The 21,812-nt window shown below is 44.2% G+C and overlaps 1 protein-coding gene across 4 annotated transcripts in view; it reads left to right on the top strand.

Moving 5' to 3' along the window:
- The window catches only part of MYOCD (myocardin), a 332,840-nt gene that overhangs the window by 288,394 nt on the left and 22,634 nt on the right, over positions 1–21,812 (top strand). For 3 of the 4 annotated variants that reach the window (XM_029600231.1, XM_029600233.1, XM_029600230.1), the window contains one exon: positions 1,134–1,262. The exons of the other annotated variant lie outside the window; for it this stretch is intronic. In XM_029600231.1, the coding sequence (XP_029456091.1) occupies positions 1,134–1,262 (129 nt within the window). The remainder of the gene's footprint in view (positions 1–1,133; positions 1,263–21,812) is intronic. 4 annotated transcript variants of the gene reach the window in all.

The following is a 21,812-nucleotide window of genomic DNA, read 5'->3' as shown; positions in this document are numbered from 1 at the left end:
CCTAAAGTCTTCTCCTGGCTCAGTATTTGAGAGCTAGAGACATTTATTGGTGATCTCAAAAGAGTGCCACACCTCTGTAAATCAAGGAACCACATGATCTATCTTCTTAGATGAGAGATTCTAAGATTCTAGTTTGTCAAGGACTATAGTGGCTCCCTTTTACCACTTATTCACCAAAGATTCCACAGCCACACCAGATAACCAAATAACTAGAATCTCTGAATTTGACACAGAAAATGTTTTATGATCTTGCCCTGAGCTTCTAGATAAGTTCTCAGCTTCTAGAGGGGCAGGCAACAATAAAAAATAAAGAAATAACTGTAACCTGGAAGATCCTCTTCAGGTCAAAATTACTGCTCAGTAAAATACATTTTTTTGGCATGATAGAAAAAGAGTAAACCATTGTTCATAATCCCACTTTGATGACCTTCTTTCTTCCCCCCACTGTCATCCACATTATGGATAAACTAATCCCATCCCATTCCTTCCTTTCGCTCACACAATACCATCATTAGTACAAAGCTGGAGTAAAGCAAACGGGCCAGTGGTGCAAGAGTGTGAAAAAAATGCTTAATTTTCCACTGCCATGATTGAGCAGTAGCCATATCCTGGAAGAATGTAGGACACAGCTAACTCTTTTTGTTGCTGGAGTTAAGATAAGACTAGAAAGATAAGCAAACAAGAGAGAGTGAATGTATGCTGGAAAATTCAAGTGGGGTGGAAGGAGTGAAAAGAGCCATGGTGTGAGAGTTTTAAAAGGAGGCAGGGTGTGAGGATAGAGAGAGAGCGCGATGGACTTCCCCTTCCACTCATTTGCTTATCTTGGGATGAGAGCAGTACAATATTTCCCAGGTATGGCTGTGTATGCTACAGGAACCATTCTATATTTTATTAAATTTTAGCCAAAGATCATATTTCAGGACTTTCTGGCAGACTGGAATGTAGAGGCCATGGGCTTCCAAATGATACCACGTTTCTGAAAATCAGTGCAGTGGTTGCCGCCTAAAAACCCTTTCAGATTCTCTGTATAGATAGTTCCTATGGTGTTACATATGTGTAGACACAGGATATCCACAATGACTGGAGCACTTTCCAGTGATGAACCTGTAATGTTTCTTTATATTTCTCTATAGATGGCCGGTTCACAATCCTCTTCTCAGACAGGCCCAAAGTTTTCAATTTCATCCTCAAGCTTTTGTAACTCCAGCTCAGCTCATTCAAAGATAAAGCAGCCCCCCTCCTATGAGGATGCCATGAAGCAGGTAAATTTGTTATATTCTCTTTTTATCTTCTGGTGAATTTTTAGGAAGTGAGAATGGGGTATCTTTCCCCATATTGCCCCACATTTTCCTTCATGTGCATTTCTGCTTAAGGGGATGGAGGTCAATTGCCTACCCTTTCAGTCATTAGACTCTCTGAGAATACTAGTTAGTGTCAGGTTTGCTAATAAGTTTTTGACTTGAAGGCATACGCTCATCAGGAACTAGACTGTGCAGTAATGATCTAGGATACATTTTATCCAGTCACCTGGGAATGAAAGGCTCTGTATCCCTTGGCTGTCCAGCTCTAAAGAAACATGTCAAATCCTCTTACATCCCACTGTGGAAGTTGCCAAGTCATGTATGTATGTATACATGTATGTATGTTTTTATATTTAAATTTATGAATTGCTTCATCTACAAACAATTCGATGAAATTTACAATAACCACCCCCATATATCCTGTATAAATAAAGGCCTCCATTTCATACAATATAATTAGAAACAACAATTTATAAAAGTCAATCCAATAAAATATTACCTCTTGCATTATTTACCACGTATAAACATACAAGCCCCCCATAAAAAGGCCCTTCATCAAAATAATCCCTTAGCACTCTACCAATGTTTTTCATTTCCTTCAATATGATTGGATCAAGAATATGTAAAATCTAATACAGCAGTTCTACCTGTCACATAGCGTCCCGTGTATAAATGTACTGGTCCCCCATAGAATGGCCTTTAGTCAGAACAGTCCCTTAGGACTCTACTATATACTATACTACCACTAAGACTACCAAGGACTCTAATCACTGTTGCATATTTGATTCTTGTTCTGGGTTGACTGCATATTTATTTTGGATATGCTAAAATTTTTAAAAATATACTGAACTTCAGTTTTCTAGAAAGGGTCTATATTAAAATGAGCTAACTATCTCAAAGATCTTCTCTGTTCTAATTTTTTACTAGTATAAACCCAGCCTGCAATAATGGCACAACTTCTGTTATTGTTGGCCTGTTTTGTTCCACTTCCTGTTCTGTCTCTTCTTTTTGCCACTCATTAAAATTATTTTAAAATGACAGGCTGCATCCTGATTAGCATCTGGGCAAATGCAAACTGATATAATATTTTTGCACTGGACTTTGTTCTAATTTATACACGCTGGGGCAGATTTTATAAATCTGCGCACACGTGTACTTTTGTTCGCGCATCAGGCGCGAACAAGAGTACGTGGGATTTCAATAGATACGCGCGTAGCCGCGCGTATCCATTAAAATCCGGGGTCGGCACGCACAAGGCTGCCCAAAATCGGCAGCCTGCGCGTGCTGAGCCGCGCAGGCTGCTTCCGTTCTCTCCGGAGCGGCCTCGGAGGGAACTTTCCTTCACCCTCCCCTCCCCTTCCCCTCCCCTCCCTTCCCCTACCTAACCCACCCCCCTGGCCCTATCTAAACCTCCCCCCTACCTCTATCCTGAAAGTTACGCCTGCTGGAAGCAGGCGTAACTTTACGCGCGCCGGGCCGGCTGCCTCGCTCCATGTTCCGGTCTGGGGGCTGGTCCAGGGGCCGCTGTCACGCCCCCGGAACGCCCCCAGGCCAGAACCAAGCCCCCCGGACACGCCCCCAAAACGCCGCGTCACTCCTGACACGCCCCCAACACGCCCCTCCATGCAAGCCCCGGGACTTACGCGCGTCCCAGGGCTTGCATGCGCCAAACCCCCCCTGCGCTCATTTGCGCGCGCAGGGGGGGTTTGGGGTAGGTTTTCGGGGGGTATGCGCGTATCTTACGCGCGTACCCCTTTGAAAATCTACCCCTTTGGCTTTTGTTTGCAGTTGTACACTTACTAATACCATAGAAACTTATATTCAGTGCCACTTACATGGATAAGCAGCTATTTATCGAGCTGCAATCAGTAGTCACCTCTTAGCCGGATCAGTACTTATCCGGCTAAGTAGTTAGCTAGATAACTTGTTGGAGGGTTGAGGGCAGATCGAGGAGGAGCTATTTATCTGGTTAAGCCGGATTTATGTCACTATTCAGACTTATCCGGTTAAGTTTACCAAATAAGTTAGACCTGCTCAATAGCAGGTATAAAGTTAGTTGTATAGAACTTTTCCAGGTATATTCATTCAGTGGCATAGCCATGCCACTGAATATCCATTCTAAGTTAGCCAGATAATTTATATCCAGCTAACAGTAGCCAGATATCTTTGAATGTTGGGCCCATAAAGTCTATCAGCCGTATTTTAAAAACCCTGCGCTCAGTAAAACCAGGGGTTACACACATGGCTGAGCCCTGAGCATGCTGAGCGTATTTTTGAAAGGGCCCGGCCACACGCATAACCCCTGGTACGCGCAGAAGTGCCGGGCAATAGAAAAAGGGCAGACCGGGAGGTGGGGTCTGGGCAGGGAGTGGCAGGGTAGGAGCAGGCCGGGACAGCGCCATTAGACACTGTCCTGGGGAAGCATGCACCGGCAGGGGTTAGGGGTAGGGAAGTTCACTCCCAGTCTGCTCCTTTATTGGAGCGGACTAGGAGGGAACTGGGGAAATCCTACTTGTGTTGCCACACGTAATTAAAAAAATCAATCCCCCTGCACGTGGAGGAGGCCACTCGCCTGCACATGCACGTGCTGGAAGCCTATTTTATAACATGCCAATGCGTGCATGTTATAAAATAGCCGCATCCATGTGTGCGTGCCGAGAACCACAGGCACATGGATGTGCGCGTACACGTTTTAAGATCCACCCTATGTGCATAAGATTTTAGCTGGCCTCAATGTCCACCAGTGAAGTTCGGGGCACTGACAGGCCATGCTGAAATAATAGTAATTACAGAGAACTTACCATCATCCTGTGTTATAGTTGTAACCCCCTCTGGTTTTGAGGTCACAAATATAGGGGACACAACAGAAGTCCCAGGGGTCACGATCTCCCAGTGTACTCTTCCCTCTCGCTCACACCATTCACAACACTACAGTATGCCACCAAGGGAGATTGGGGTTCAGCCAGCCAGGAGGAGGACAAGCCTCTGGGACCCTAATCTCCGGGGGTGGGTACCTTGTATAGTCTCTCACAATCAGTCTGTCTCCCACTTATATTCATGTAGGCAGATTTCTCAGTTCAGAGGGCCTGTTCTTAAAATGTAAAAGAGCAGGCAGAGGCTTGGTGTGGTGTTTAGCAAAAAAAAAAATAGTTTACTGAAACTTACAAATAAAGTTCCAACAGAAATGGTAAAATCATCACAAAACAAAACAACAGGATGGCAACTCCAAGCATTCCAGGTCAGCCTCTGAATCAGTGTCCCAATGTCCAAGATTCTCTCCAGTGATGGGAAAGGAAAAAACTTATCTCCAAAAGTAAGGCAGAGAGTTGGTGGTAGAAAACAAACTCCCTTCTTGAAAACAAGATGACAAAGACACTTCTGTAAATCACTACAGTCCCCACTTTTGCTAGATGCAGGGCAAAGTAGCGCCATGGGCAACTGCAGACCCTACCTAGAATGGTAGCAGGGCAAACAGCACCCAATCCTGTCCCCTCGGGCGGGCAAATTCCCTCCTGAACTGGGAACAGGTCAAAAATAACACACCAACTCTCTCAAAATTCAAAATCTTCTCCTCAGAGCTCTCCCAGTGCATCCCACTGTTGCAGACTGGGGGGCCTACTGGGATCCACACCGAACAGCAGTTTTCATTTTTAACAAAAAAATACATTCAACCACACCTTCCTCGTGCTCTACCTAGCTTGTAAAGGGAAGCTCAGCCAATCCCAAAAGAAGGGGGAATGGCCAACCAACTGGGGAGGATCTAAAAATGCAAAACTTTCCCAGCAGATGGAACAAAGATAAAAACATCTAGTAAGGGGTGAAGCCTTCCTTATATAGTATAAGAAAACATACTAGTGTAAGGTCCATCAAAAATAACGGGGGCAAGATGATGTACACTCACTCCCCCAAACGTCTCCTGTCCCTGGAATGCCCCTTTTCTTTGCCATAGGCAGACATGTGCATTTGTCACAAGAGGTAAAATACGCATGCTGTTTTACCTGCATGGATTCTGGACAGTGTTCAGAAAGTGGACACGTGTGCACAACCGCAAGAAATGTAGAAAAAGCAACATGCATTTTACTCTTATTTCTTCTTTAATTAGGATTCCTAAGGAACACTTTTGTGTAGGACAATGAAAGTACACCCTGAGGAAACAAAATCTGTCATTGAGAGGGTAATTTTCAAAGTCACTTCTGCAGGTAAAGCATTGCTTTACCTGTGGAAAGGGGCTTGCAGAAAATTGCCTTCACTGTGTGCGGATAAACTTATGCAGGCAGTACTACTCCACACATAACTTTACCCATACTGTGAAGAGACATTCCTGGGGGTAGGGAGAAGTTTGCACTTATGTGCATACTTTTCAGTTTTCAAAAGGCAAACTATCAGCAAAACTTGGCAGGTGCAAATGTATGCGGACAGTTTTCCTGGGATAATTTTCAAAGTGAAGGTACATGCATATATTCACTTGGAAAAATGATGTAACATCTACATATAAAAATTTACCCTCAGACTTTGCACTAATGTGGGCAGTTATAAAATGATCTCCTAAGAGAACAATTTTCAAGTGTTTTGTCCAAGTTAATGAGGCTCTCTGAAAATGTCCTCTAAATGGCTAGAAGTATGAATATTCTTCCATATCACTCAGATTTTTACTCACTAAGGAGGAGGTAATTTTCAAAGGAGTTATGCATGTAAATGTAAAATACTGTTGTAGCAATTTTCAAAAGCCATTTACCTGTATTAAATGCACTTACAAGGATAAATCCAATAGACAATATTGTAACAATTTTCAAAAACCCACTTACATGGGTAAAGTGCATTTACAAGTGTAAAACTCAGTTTTAAGCATATAAATGCTTTTGAAAATTATCCCCATAGAGTGGAGTCTTTCCCAGGGGTGGAAAATATGTGTAGATGGCATTTGATTTATTTTCTAAGGAAAAATGACCTGTAGAAAATGCAGATGCAAATGTTTATAGGTACATTTTACCCAGGGAAATTTTCAAAGGGTCATTCTTTTCCCTTTAAGAACTTGCACAAAGTCCAAAAAAATACCATGTACTTTGCATCATTGCAGACAATTTGAAAATTACTGCCAAATGGCCATAAAATGCAGTATAGATATGCTTTTTTGAGCATGACTGACAAAGTGACCAAAACACAAACCTATCAAATTATATAGAGATAGATTATCAGTTTTATTAAAATTATTTTTTAAACTCATTGCTTTATAGTTTTTCAGCTGTTTGTGACGGGCTTCCTAAATTGGGTCCTTGTCATGGACTATGGCTAAGAAGAGAGTTTGGGTGGGGAGTCCCAGGACTATGTATGCAGTCCCAGTGAATCACCACTAAATGGTATAGGGAATGGTCCATAGAACCTGTTCCATGTTATTTAATGGGCAGGTTTCTAGATGGAGTTACCATTGGGGTTAGGATGGTGAATTCCTTTAAGGGTGGAGAGTGAGGGTTCATAGGAGTATATAATGTCTGGTTCAACTTTTAGTGGCAATGTATGGAGGCAGCCACCAGAAGGCTGGTGAGCCCAGGGACCACTCCTCTTTTGGAGAGGACCCTGCAAGGGCTTTCTCCCTCAAGGGGAAAGACCCAAGGCTGACTTGCGTTTCTTCCCATGGGGAAATGACCAAAAACTCTGACCTGGATCTAAGAGGAGTAGTAGAAGAGATATATGACCCTCACTGCTGGCGGGGGACCAGAAAAAAAAAGAGGTGTTTGCTGAAGATGCTGGGGAAGTCCTTGGATACTGCCTGGAGGAGAGTCTTGAAATCAAAGATACAGAATTACTTGACTTAAAATAAGGTATTGTCTGTTACCTCCTGACTGGTCAATTTTAAAAGGCTTGCACGCGTCAAAACTGGGAGATACGTACGTGTCTCAGATGCAAGCACGCTACACGGATTTTAAAAGGCCCGCAACAACACGCGTATCTCCCGTTAGCACACACAAATATTTGGGGTGGAAGGGGCAGGGCATGGGAATGATCTGGGTGGGACATGAGTGGGGTATGGGTGAGCATATAAGTCATAAAATTAAAAAAAAATAGGTTACTTAGCAAGGTTAATGGAGTCTGGCCTAACAGGGTAAAAAGCAGGCAAAGTAGAGGCGAGGGTTAGGAAGGCTGATTGGTTAAGTGGGCGGATTGAAACGAACTGTGAAAATGGGTTCTAGCGTCGGGGCGCATGTCTAGTAAAATGCTCCCACTTACGTGTGCAAGGCTATTCGCACATACATGTGCACTCACGCGCATGTCAATATGAAATCGAGTGCACATGTATGTGCGAATAGCTGATTTTAAAACACTTGTGCATATACATGCATATGTTTTAAAATCACCGCATCTATGTGCGAGCACCAGCAAACATACACACATGCTCCTGCGTGCAGCTCTTAAAATCTACCTCTGAGTGAGTCCTGACATAACTAAAGCTGATGTGGGTATTAAGAAAAAATTGATGTACTCTAGTTGATCACAGAGTTGAGATAATGAGAATCCAGGACTCTGAATCACAGAAGAAATCAAGTAACTTATTTCCTAGGCTTATTTGAGCACATTTATTTTTTATTTTTTTTATTTATTTCTTTTATATACCGACATTCAATCGAGATATCACATCGGTTTCCAGATAACTAAAAGAATAGGGCTAGATCGGCCCTATTTTACATTATAACATGGTAACAATTATAACAGAATTATAACAGAAATACATGGAACAATAGATTATAGTATATAACATATGTACATAAATGACTTGTTGATAAAAATAATTTAGGATTAAGGATAGGAGGGAGGGTGGGTTGGGAGGAGGGAGGAAGGGAGGGAAGAGAGGGGTGGGTGGGAGGGAGAGTCAGGGAGGGATGAAAGGGGGGAGAGATGCCTGTGTAGGGGGTGAGGTGTGTTGCGTTTGGGCAGGTTAAGGGTCAGGTGGGAAGGCTTTTAAGAACAGCCATGTTTTGAGGTGTTTTTTGAAGACTTGCAATGAAGGTTCATTTCTGAGACAGGTGGGGAGGGAGTTCCAAAGGGTAGGGCCCGCTATTGTTGTGGCTCGTTTGCGGGTTGTGTTGAGGTGTGCAGATTTGAGATTGGGGACGGCTAGAAGGCCAGTGTTGGTGGATCTGAGAGTTCTTTGTGTGGGGTATGGCTGTATTGCGTTGTTTAGCCAGTTCATTTTGTTGTTGTTTATTTTTTTGTGCATGAGGGTGAGGGTTTTATATTGGATTCTTTGTGTGATGGGTAGCCAGTGGAGTTCTTTGAGAGTGGGTGTGATGTGGGAGGATTTTTTGTTGTTAGTGATGATCCTGGCGGCGGCATTTTGTAGAACTTGGAGGGGTTTGATGTGGATTTCTGGTAGGCCGAGGAGAAGGGAGTTGCAGTAGTCGAGTTTTGAGAAGATAATTGATTGAAGGACTGTTCGGAAATCGTGCGCTTGGAGAAGGGGTTTGAGTTTTTTCAGTGTTTGAAGCTTGAAGAATCCATCCTTAATTGTATTGGAGATGTGTCGTTTAAAGTTGAGTTGGCTGTCGATTGTTACGCCTAGGTTTCTTGTGGATGGCGTGAGTGAGATTTGTGAGATGTGTGGCACTCCCGGGTTGTTTGAGCTTCCTGGGTAGTTAGAGGGGGTGCACTTGAGGGGAGAAGAGGGATGGTCATCGTGGATGTGAAGGATTTCTGTTTTGGCTTGGTTGAGGCAGAGTGATAATTGAGATAGCAAGTGGGATAAATTTGAGCTGAGTTTGTTCCATTTTTCCATGGTGAGTTGAATGGACTTGTTTATGGGGAGTAATATTTGTATGTCGTCTGCATAGACGAAGTAGGTGAGGTTTGCATCTGAAAGGTATTTGCATAGTGGGAGGAGGTAAATGTTAAAGAGGGTTGAGGATAGGGAAGAACCTTGTGGGACACCATGTGTGAGGGGCACTTGAGAGGATTCAGATGAGTTTGTCTTGACGATGTAGGATCTGTTTGAGAGGTAGGATTTGAACCATTTGATTGTGGTGTCTTGAAGACCAATTTCTTTAAGTCTGGTGAGACATGGGAAAAAAAATCCTCTGACTTTTGTAATAGTTGAAGGTAACTGTGAACTTGATATCACTAAAGCTGCAATGTGGCTGTGAAAGCCTGTAAACCCTACCTAAATCTTATATCATCCTTGAATGTTTTTCTAAATACTGATTCCTGGTATCACCAGAAACAAAGGTTTAATTGTTTGGAATACACATTGAAGTAGATCTTGTTTTGTACAAATGTGGAACATCAGGACAAACAACTGGGATAGTAAGAAACAGGGGAGATTCCAGTGATGGGTTTCCCTATCCGGCTCAGAATATTTCTCTGTCCCTCCTGCCTCTGGGCCCAAGTCCACGACACCATCTGCTTGTGCTTGACCCATTTCCACGATCTTGAACCTTATGCCGAATGATTGACACTCAGCCCACTCTGGGTCCGGGCCTTCTCATATTTTATATGCCCATCCAGAAGGGGGTTACATGTTGAGAAAAAAAAATGTAGACATATGTGCTTACTGGGCAGAGGGAGAAAAAAGTGACTTTTGCAGGATCATATATACTGGGTGACAGAAAAGAGTCCTGAGCTGATGTCATAGGATTTCTCCTGAATCTTTGTCCAGTCACAGTCCTACTCACTTACCTAGTCTGTCACCTTCCTCTGTCTCTCTCATCTAGTAACAATGAGGCCAGTGTAACCCCTGGTTGGGATGAATCCTTTACTTGGCAACTGGGGCACTTAGAAAGAAATTTGAGATGGACCCTTTGGGGCAGATTTTAAAAGCCCTATGCATGTAAATCCAGCTGGATTTATGCACGTAGGGGGGTTACGCGCACCGAGCCTATTTTGCATAGGCCCAGCGATGCGCACAAGCCCCAGGACGTGCGTATGTCCCGAGGCTTGAAAAAAGGGGTGGGGCGTGGGCAGGTGGGGCGGGGCCAGAGGCCTCCGTAGGGCCTCTAGGCCGGGGGATCGCACACCGGCACTTGGCAGGCGCATGCAATATATGCCTGCCCAGAGGTAGGCGCAACTTGCAAAACAAAGGTATGGGGGGGGGGTTAGATAGGGCTGGGGTGTGGGTTAGGGAGGGGAAGGGAAGGGAGGGAAAAGTGGGGGGGGGGCAGAAGGAAAGTTCCCTCCGAGGCCGCTCTGATTTCAGAGCGGCCTCGGAAGAAACAGGAAAGCCATCGGGGCTCCCCTAGGGCTCGGCGCGCGCAAGGTGCACCGACCCCGGATTTTACAACATGTTGTAAAATCAGGCATAGATTTGTGCGCGCAAATCTATGCCCGCGCGTAGGTATTAAAATCTGCCCCTTTATGCGCAACTCTTCTCAGTCTCTATACAATTCCTTCTTCCTATCAGATTGTTTTAATCTGATGTCCAGGGGTTCGAAGTGGTAGGGACGAACATTAGTTCTTATACCCTGCTTCTTTGTAATTTAGCTCTGTCTCCATCCTTTACTTCACAGCACTGCCAATTCACATTGTCTTTGCATCCAATAAACATACAGGAGAAGAATGGTGGTTTCCAACTTCTTTACTGATACTTTGATCAGAATGATTGAATAATAGTTACACTTCTCTGATTTGACTGATTAGCAGCAATAAACAATAAGGGGCGGATTTTAAAAGGCCCGCGCGCGCCGGCACGCCTATTTTGCATAGGCGCGCGTAAAGCCCCGGGACGTGCGTAAGTCCCAGGGCTTTCGAAAAGGGGAGGGAGGGGGCGTGTCCGGGGGCGTTCCCGAAACAATGCGGCATTTCGGGGGTGTGGCCCAGCATTTCGGGGGCGGGCCTGGGGGCGTGGTGCCGGCCCGGGGGCGTGGTCGAGGCCTCTGGACCAGCCCCCGGGACCGGAGGACGGAGCGGGGCTGCCGGCGACACGCGCAAAGTTAAGGGGGGGGTTTAGATAGGGCCGGGGGGGTGGATTAGGTAGGGGAAGGGAGGGGAAGGTGGGGGGAGGGCGAAGAAAAGTTCCCTCCGAGGCCGCTCCGAAATCGGAGCGACCTCGGAGGGAAGAGGCAGCGTGCGCTGGGCTCGGCGCGCGCAGGTTGCACAAATGTGCACCCCCTTGTGCGCGCCGACCCCGGATTTTATAAGATACGCGTATCTTATAAAATAAGATACGCGTTGGAGAGGCCTGCAGGTGGACTGGTGTCCTGTGCTCCTCAGCAGTCTCGTCCTGCCAGCCGTGTTGGTGCTTTGGATGACATCGGCTTCGTCGTCGGAGTCCCACTTCGACTGGATCCTTCCCTGTACTCGTCCCGTTCTCAGCGTGGTCCGTGACCAGTCTCCTTGGGCTGTGCAGGGCACGCAGTGGGACAGGGTGGTCTGCGACCAGCTCATTGGGTCCGCCCATGAAGATGGGCTGAGTAGGGCGCCCTGAGAGACAGTGCCAATGTCCTCCTGCCCTATGTCTTGTCTTGTTTGGATTTCAAGTTCCTCATCATGTCTGCACTTCAGAATCTTGTCCCTGATGCCGTTGCATCGACCACCCAGTCCGTGATGTCTTCGCATCAGCCCCAGTGTTATGTCTTCCATAGTCCTGGTGTCATGTCTTCAAGAGCCCTGGTGTCACGTCTTCACCTTCGTCATAGTGTCACGTCTTCATGTCAAGGCCCGTCTGCCCTCATCCTCAGGCCAGGCCTGCTGCTCCATGCCGTTCCAAGGTCCAAAAGGGCTCGGAATGGTCGGAGGACCATTCACATTCCAACATCATCCTGTTGTTGGCCTTGGGAGCTTGCAGGCCTGGCGGAGGGTAAGACAGTCTGCCGTAGTGGAACACGCCGTCAACCCTCTGTTCAGTCCTGGATCAGTCTGGGGTCGGGCTGAGGCCCAAGGGCACACTAAAACACCCGATGTGTAACACCTCATGTTTTTGTGCAGAAGCATTTAGCCAGCTATTTCAGAAGTATTTGGGCACATATCCACCTAAATTCTAGCTAGCTAATAAGTTAGCAGGCTAAGTTAGGGGCATTCCGGGAGCATAGCCAGGAGGAGTTGAATTAGCTGTCTAACTCCAATATTCAGTTAGCCTGTTAATGTAGTCAGCTAAGTCTGCTCCGGCAAAAGAGCTGTTCTAAAGTTAACCAGTTAAAGTTAGCTTGCTAACTTTAAGATAGCTGGCTATTTTCAATAGTATGGCTGCACTATTGAATATGCTTCTAAAGTTAGCCAAATAAGTTTATCTGGCTAACTTTGCTATCCAGACTATGTCTGAATATGGACCTCATAAAAATTTTAAATAAAGAAGATGAATTTGAAAATGTACTTGTAAGTGCTGTGTTACCTGCTCTATCGAGGGCATAACTTGTGTTTCATATATAGAAATAAAGACAACTGAAAGTTGCTAGTGAACAGATGTGAAGTTGTATTTCTCAGAAAGCAACACACAACGTTAAAGTAACTACAGTGGCAGAATTTAGAAACAGTTAAATATAATAATCAGCCACAAGATGGCATCATTCTGTAAGTTAACATCTCCCTTTTCTTTGTTCAGTATATGCACAAGTTTATACTGTAAAATATCCTACAGATTAAGTCTTTTAGGAAGTTTTGAGTACTGACCACTGTGAGTGTAGATGGGGCTTTTCTGTTAATGTAGTTACTGATCCCTATCTGGCATCAGTGGGTTGTTATGCTTGGTCTCAAACTACAGTTCTGTATGCTTGATCAGGCTTTCCATCTATCCTGTTCCCCACAGATCCACTACTCCCACCGATGCCTGGGCATATAGTTGCACAGGAAGGATTGCATGGCCCTTCAGTTGCACTGTGATCTGTCCAGAGCTCTGTTATGAAGCTGCTCAGTCACTCACAGATCTTCAGCCATGACATCAGGTGCAGTGCTGGACTGCTATCTCTGGATTACGTTGGTGTATTTTGCCAATGGAATATAGATTTCCATGAGTCTTTGCCATTCCTTTTTGCCTTTTTGCACAAATTTTTCATTATGTTCACACGTTGATTCAGCTTTGCTATTATCATATCTTGTGGGTGTCATGGTGATGCAGTGACATGCTCAAACTCCCAATCAGTAGCAAACTGTTTAAAGTGCATGCATGCAAATTGAGGCCAATTATCCAAAATCACTCAATCTCATTGACCATAACATGCAAACTGTATCTTGCAACACTTGATCATGGTTTCCACAGACATGTCTGGGAGCAGTTCAGTTTCCCAGAAGTCTGAATGGTAATCAGCTATCAACAGGAACTCTTTCCCAGCAAAACCGAATAAGTCCATGCTGACAATCTGCCAAGGCCATGTTGGTATGTCATGCAATATCATTGTTTTCTTCTGCTGCTTGTGCACATATTTGTTGCAGGTAAAAAAACTGCTGACAAAGTCTTTGATCTCACCTAGTATGTTGACCAGTATAGGGTTTCATGCACTTGCCTGCTTCCCCACCAATGTGGCTGAAATGTATGTCTTAGCATCTCTGATTGCTGCGATATGGGTGTGATGATCTTTGGTCCTTTGTATGGAATGTTATTTTGTATACTGATTTCATTCCTGAATGACCAATATTCCCATATGGTAGCTGGTACTTCCTCCTTCTCTGGCCAACCATTCAGGCTCACATACTTTAATATTTGCAAGGTCTCATCTCCTGCAGTCTCTTGATTGATGCAGTCTCTAGTCCTTGACATTCAGATAATCTGCTTGATTAATTTGTGCAATATCTGTTTTTTTTCCTTTTGCACCCAGCAAATCCTGAGATGTTCTGTCTCTGCATGGCACTGCCAATTCTGTCAGGTTGGAAAAAGTAAAATAGATGCCAGATGTCCAAGTACGTTTTAAAAATGCATTAATAAAAAATGATAAAAGTAGCCCAACTCCGGCCAAGTTTCACCACACATTGGCTGCCTCAGGGGCTGTATACATGTTCAGTGTACAAATATGGTCATCGTATGGATACTAGTTTTGAAATCTGCTAGTATGTATTAGTGCTGACTGTATATTCTCCTGTGTGGAACTATTTAATATGCGGTGACCCAGGACCGAAACTGATGCGTTACTCAGTGTGTGTATATTGTGAAGGCTTGTGTCAGTGAATGGAATCACACTTCTGCTTGAATCATTGCCGAAGAAATATACACGTCTCACGGAATAAAAACACTTCAATTACGTCAATGTTCATATGTTTGTTGTCATACGAGTGATAAGCTGGTGGTTGAAATGCCTATCACTCTCCTGCTGATACCAGGAAAGGTAGGAAAGGTAGGGTTAGGGTAAGGGAAGTTCCCTCCCAGTCCGCTCCTTAATTGGAGCGGACTGGGAGGGAACTGGGGAAGGCCTACTCGTGTCGCCACGCATACTTTATAAAATTTCCTCCTTGTGCATGAGTCGCGGTCTGCCCACACATGCACCCAGGGATGTTAAACTCTGGCATGCATGTGCGCGCAGATAGCGTATTTTATAACATGTGCGTGTCATAAAATTGGCACGTACCGGGAACTGCGCACAAAAGGACGTGCATGCGCGGCTTTGAAAATCTAACTTTTAGTGCATTACATTACACTTGTCCACATTAAATTGTGTCTGCCATTTAGAAGCCCAGTCTCCTAATCTCACAAGATCTTTTGCAAATTTTCAAATCTGCTGCTGTTTTATTAAAAAGAAACAATTATGTGTCATCTGCAAATCTGATCACCGCACTCATTCCTTTCTCCAAATCATTTCTGAATATGCTAAATGGAAAGGTCCCAATACAAACCTCTAGTGCACTCCCCTAATGACTTTTCTACATTTGGAAAACTGACTATTTAGTCCTACCTTCTGTTTCCTGTCCTTTATCCAGTTAACAATCCTCAATAAGATACTGCCTCCAATCCCATGACCTTCCAATTTCCTGAGGAGTCTTTCATAAGGGACTTTGTTAAATACCTTCTGAAAAGCCAAATACACTATATCAACTGGCTCACCTTTGTCCTCATATTTATTTACACCTTCAAAAGGCTATACTTCCCTTTACAAAATACATGTTGACTCTCCCCATTAAACCATATAAACTATGTATGTGGTCAGTAGTTTTTTTATGAATAGCTTCATCTTTTTTGCCCAGAAGTGATGTCAGGCTCACTGGTCTATATATTTTCCCAGATCACCCGTGGAGCCATTTTAAATTGGCATCCCATTGGTGACTCTTCAATCTTCTGCTACCATGACAGTTTTAAATAGGTTGCAAATCACCAGGAACAGGTCTGAAATTTCATGTTTCAGTTCCTACAGAACTCTAGGGTGAATACTAACCAGTCCCAGTGATTTGTTATTGTTGCACTCCTGCCCGCGGGCCTGGCCGCGAGCAGGAGCTTACCTCCGCGGCCCGAGGCTGCCATCTTGCCGACATCGTCCCAGCATGGCAGGAGCCGTGCCGGGGTTCTTCAACACAGCAAGAGGCCGCTCCCGATGTCCTCTTCACCTCAGGGGCTGTATATGTGTTCAGTATACTTCGTGGACTTCGTGGACTTCGGCCTCTTCTTCCGTGGCATGGAGCCACTGCCCTCGCCATCCTCGACAGGCCTGAGGCCTGCTCTGCAGCGGCAGGGACGCCGCCTTGCTCCACCTCCCACATTGGCTCTGCTCCTGCGTCACAGCGGCAGCATGCCGCTGCCCAGGATTCTGCTCTTCCTCTTCCTACTTCCTAGGCGCTGGCACGTACCTCTCTTGCTGATTTAAAGGGCCAGTGAGGGAGTGGTCCTGCTGATTCCTCCTTGGGCGTCTCCTTCTTTCAGCCCTACAAAAGGGCTCTTCAGCCAGTCCTTCTTCGCCTTCACAAGGAGTAAGTTCCTCCATGGAGCTAGTCCTCCTTGAGCTGGTCTTCACTTGGACTTCCTGCCTTCTGCTCTTGCTTGGCTTCCTTCGTCATGGGATCCCACGTTGTCCATGTTTCTGGTTTCCACTCTGATGTCTTGATGGTTTCACTTGTTCCATTGTCCGATGTCTTCATGTCCTGATGACTTCAGTATCCTGATGTTCCCTTCCAGCCCTGATGTCTTTGTCCATGTTCCAGATGTTCTCCGTTGTCCAGATGTCCTCTTCTCCGCTCTGACCCATCCCTCGTGGTCCATGACCAGCCTGGCTGGGTTGAGTAGGGCATGTAGCAGTCCAGTGGTCCACGACCACCCCCACTGGGGTGTTTAGGGCGCTGGTGGGTCTTTCCATCTGTTGGCACCAAGGAGTCTTCTCGTCCCTCGTCAAACCTCTACCTTGTTCCTGATGTCCTGATGTCCGTAAGCCTGATGACTGTTCTTCCCAGGGCAGGCCCCGCTCCCCTAGTGGTCCGCGACCACCCCCACTGGGGTGTGTAGGGTGCTGGTGAGTCTTTCCATCTGTCAGTGCCAAGGAGTCTTCTCGTCCCTCGTCGGACCTCTACCTTGTTCCTGATGCCCTGATGTCTGTAAGCCTGATGTCTGTCCTTCCTGGGGCATGCCCCGCTCCCCTCGAGGTCCGCGACCAGCCTGGCTGGGCTGTGTAGGGCACCTGAGGGACCTTGCTCGTCATCCTCCTTTCTTCTGTTCCTGATCCTCCTGAGGGGCTGTCGTTCTTCCTCCTCTCCGTGTTGCTCTTCACCAAGTGTCCGTGAGTGGCAGAGGCCCTGCACTGTCTTGAGAGTTCTGGACTTTTAACTACCTGATTTTAACTTGCCTTGTCTTGCCTTGCCTTGCCATGCCATGCCTTTAGGTGCCTTGCCTTGCCATGCCATGCCTTGCCTTGCTTGCCACGCCTGAGTCTTCATCTTCCTCAAAGCCTGAGTCTTCATCTTCCCCAATACCTGAGTCCTCGTCCTGTGCCAGATGTCTCTGTCCGCCCTTGACCGCTGTCCGGCCTACCGCCCTTGCCGTTACCCAGTGGCAGGTCCGAAAGGGCTTGGAGTGATTGGATGACCACTCGGAGACCACCATTGCGTTGATGGTCTCACTGGGGCGTGCAGGTCCGGTGGAGGGTCAGGGCCTCCAGATTCCTCCTGTCTACCCAGTAGGGGCTCGTCTCACCGTAGGGGTACACATCTCAATCTGCACTGGGGAACGCCGCCTAGCGCTCCCTCCCATTGCAGTGCAACAGTTATTCTTTAATATGTCAATATGATTTATTACGTCCTAGTTTCTCAGTGATTCCATCTAGTCACTCAGAGTCACCACCATAAAAAGATTCTTCCAGTGTGGTATGACCCCAACATCCTTCTCAGTCCTCCCTGACTATCCCATAAGAACATAAGAACATAAGACATGCAATACTGGGTCAGACCAAAGGTCCATCAAGCCCAGTATCCTGTTTCTAACAGTGGCCAATCCAAGTCACAAGTACCTAGCAAGTACCCAAACATTAGATAAATCACAAGCTACTATTGCTTATTTATTACCTTAATAGCAGTTTATGGATTTTTCCACTAGGAACTTATCCAAACCTTTTTTAAACCCAGTTACACTAACTACTGTAACCACATCCTCTGGCAATGAATTCTAGAGTGTAACTATGCGCTGAGTTAAATATAATTTTCTTTGATTTGTTTTAAATGAGCTACTTGCTAACTTCATGGAGTGCCCCCTGGTCCTATTATCTGAGAGAGTAAATAACCAATTTACATTAATTTGTTCAAGTCCTTTCATGATTTTGTAGAATTCTATCATTCCCCCCCCCCCCCCCCCCAATTGTCTCTTCTCCAAACTGAACAGCCCCAACTTCCTTACCTTTTTACCCCTTTGTCATCTAGGGCCCAGCTGACTCCTCACAAGCTTTTTGCTTCAAATGTACTTGAAAAAATGTTTTTCCTTGTTTTTACCTCTATGGCAACCTTCTTTTCAAATTCTCTCAGGCAGGATAATTTTCAAACAGTTTCAAGCCTCTTCCCCTTATACGCCTGTATTTTATAACCTGCAAGTATATGATATACACAGGTTATAAAATACATGCAAATATACCCTGCAACATGCACATGCTAGTAAAAAAAATGCACGAATACATATTGCATTTATCTGGATAAATTCCAATTTATCCAGCTAAGTAGCAGCTTCACTGCTGTTTAGCCAGATGTCTAAAAAGCACTACTTATTCAGCAAGTCAATAAGCCGGATATGTCTGAAAAAGGCTACTTATCTCGATAAGTAGCTCTATTTGAGACATCTGGATAAGTAAGATAGCTGGCTAAGTCTCAAGTAGAGCTACTTCTCCAGATAACTAAGATAGACGGATAAGTCTCAAATTGAGCTGCTTATCTAGATAAGTTTCACCATTTTAAGATTTATCTGACTAACTTAGTACCTGATTCATTAAGGGTTTTTCCCATAGATACAAATCTGGCACTTAGCTGGATAATTATTACTTTTCAGACTTATCCGGCTAAGTAGTAGCCAATAAATCGGAATTTATCCAGGTAAGTGGCGCGCAACTGCTATAACTCACATATTTTTACATCTAATTTTAAAAATATTTACGTGGAGATTTTACCTGCTTAATTTACATATACTTACCCTCCTTAAGTAAAGTTTTCCACATGTAAATTAGGAGATTTTCTAATATGCACATACCAATGAAATTACCAGTGTTACCGATTATCTTTTCTCTGTTCTTCTATAAGACACAAGTTGTACCTATAAATATAGCATCATACACTCAGCAGTCTACCAGTTCATCCAATCCATCTGTAAATCATCAAGACTCTTCTGGCTCTTCAGCCTCAGCTCCCCTTATTTCACCCAGACCCATCACCCAGTCACTACCAAGGCTGGTAATTTAAACAGTGTCCATACCTTCTGGCAGTTTTTAACCTTGTGAAGTTTTTAACCTTTCAGTTTTTCTAACAAATTTCTTCTTTTTATCATAGACTTCCTTTTTATAGTTAAATGCTACTGCAATAGTTTTCCTTAGTATTTGCCTTACAATAATTTTGACAAATGTTATTACATTATGATCACTGTTGCCAAATGGATTCACCACATTTATATCTTGCACTAGTTCCTGCATTCCACTCAAACTAAATCTAATATTGTTTCCCTTCTCATTGGTTCCATGATCAGCTGCTATAAGAAGCAGTCATTGATGACATCTAGAAATTTTACCTTCCTTTATATCCTAATGTAACATTTACCCAATCAATACTCGGGTAATTAAACCCCCCATTGTTATTCCACTACCAGCCAGTCTAATCTCTGTTAGCATTTTGCAGTCTGTTTTCTCATCCTAGCCAGGCAACAGTAATATATCCCCACTATTATATTTTTCCTTTTTAACCTAGGAATTTCTATCCATAAGGATTCCAGTGTGCAGTTTGTTTCATGCAAAATTTTTATTTTGTTTGATTCTATACCATCCTTAACAGATATGCCACCCTCCACCAATTTTATCTGCCCTGTCATATTGATATAATATGTAACCTGGTATCGCAGTGACCCATTGGTTATCCTCCTTCGATCAGGTTTCCAAGATGCCTATTTTGTCTTTATCTTCCTTTAACACCATACAGTCTAACTCTCCAGTCTTATTTTTAAGACTTTTGGTATTTGCATACAGACATTTCAAAGTAATTTTATCTGTATTTATGTTTTTCTATGTACCCACAACCTTCTTATTATCGGGTGATATAGGCAGTTTGTAGTCATTTTTATCTGCATGCTCTGTGTTTAAATACATCTGGGGGGGGGGGGGGGGGTTTCAGCTTTTACAACCACCTCTCTATTTGGAACATTCTAACTTACTTGCAGTGTTATTCATCAAAATGCATTATGATGGGATTAGGGAGAAGTTTGGGTGGGAATTATGAAAATGAGCGGTGTATTGCACTGTGCTATAGCATAATGCATGCTCTTAGCACCAGAAATACCTATGCCTTTTTTTCCTGTTGTGATATTACTGAAATGCAATTTATTTTTAGAATTGCATTTTGATCATTTGTGAGAGAGAGAGAAAGAGAGAGAGAGAACCTATCTACAAGGACTGCCTAGTAGTCAAGTATTTATATACCAATTGGAGGGTCATCTTATAGCTCGAGGTGAGGTGTTGGTAGTGGTTTAGGGTTTAGGGACCAGTTTATCATGCAGAGTGAGACGTACGAATAGCACAGTACATCTCGGTGAAGATTTGACTTCATTTGGAGTGGGGAAATTCTCACAAAGATGACATTTTGTACTATGTTATCTCACCCTAGCTTGATGGTACCCCGTTATAGAGTCCATCAAGCTAGGGTGAGAGAACATAGTAGAAATTTCATTTTTGTAAGACTTTCCTCACTCTATCTCATCTCGAGCTATTAGATGACCCTCCTATTGACATATAAATACTTGACTACTATGTAGTCCTTGTAGATAGGTGCAGTCTCTCTCTCTCTCCACAAGATGCAAAATAGTAATTATCACAGGGCACAAAATGTTTGCTGTACGCAACAGCACTACTGATGCAAAGTGGTATGTTATCATATGGAGCAGTAATTCTAACATTTCCATAAACACACCCTTTTCTTAGCACATGCATTATCAATGCATTATTATCACATTTTGATGAATCTAGGGGTTGGTTTGCTAGTATACTTTCAAGACAATCTCCTCCAAACCATATACTGCTGAGTGTATGATGCTATATTTATAGGTACAACTTGTGTCTTATAGAAGAACAGAGAAAAGATACAAAAAACGGCTTTGATGCATTTGAAACCTATTTTTAAAAAATGTAATGTATGAAAGATACATATGTGGTTGTTACAAATAAGGGGAGTGTGAAACCATTGACAACTTTATCACATGTTTGAGAGAGAAAGCAGCAACATCTGAGTATGGCCCACTAAATGATGAACTGATTTGGGATAAACTAGACCTTGGCTTAGCTAATGAGTATACACATTCCCATCTTCTGAGAGAATGAGACATAAATTTGAATACATCTATTGCAATATGTCTAGTGGACATGAGGATCACTTGGTAACTTGTCTGCCTGGTGAGAATGTAGTGGACCTCAGAAGCCACCTAGATAAGATTTTAGAGAGAGTTGAGGAGGAGCCGGCTGTCTTGGTATATGTGGGTACCAATGACACAGGAAGGAGTAGGAGTGATGTTATGCAGCTTTCCCCCATGTTCTAGTTTAAAAACTGATCTGCCTCCTTTTTAAAAGTTAGCACCAGGAATGGTTCCATTTTGGATGAGTCCATTCCAACAGAATAGGCTCCCCCTTTCCCAGAATGTTCCCCAGCTCCTAACAAACCTAAAATTCTCTTCTCTGCACTATGTCTCATCCATTCATTGAGACTCTGGAGCTCGGCCTTCCTCTGGGTCTTGTGTGTGGAAGCATTTCTGAGAATGCAATCCTGGAGGTTTTGGATTTCAGTTTCCTAAGCAAGAGCCTAGATTTAGGCATCCCTGATGTCTAGTGGAGCACAGAGTGCCCAGCATGTGATGAGGCAAAAGCTGTCTGACATTATTTTGAAATATAGCATCGACTGGCCCAAGGCCTAGAGGTGCTCTGGGCCCCACCAGACACCAGGGATCCCCACTTGACCACC

The sequence above is a fragment of the Rhinatrema bivittatum genome, chromosome 4 (genome assembly GCF_901001135.1).
Source record: "Rhinatrema bivittatum chromosome 4, aRhiBiv1.1, whole genome shotgun sequence".
NCBI lineage: Eukaryota > Metazoa > Chordata > Amphibia > Gymnophiona > Rhinatrematidae > Rhinatrema > Rhinatrema bivittatum.
This window is presented reverse-complemented; position numbering and strand designations above follow the sequence as displayed.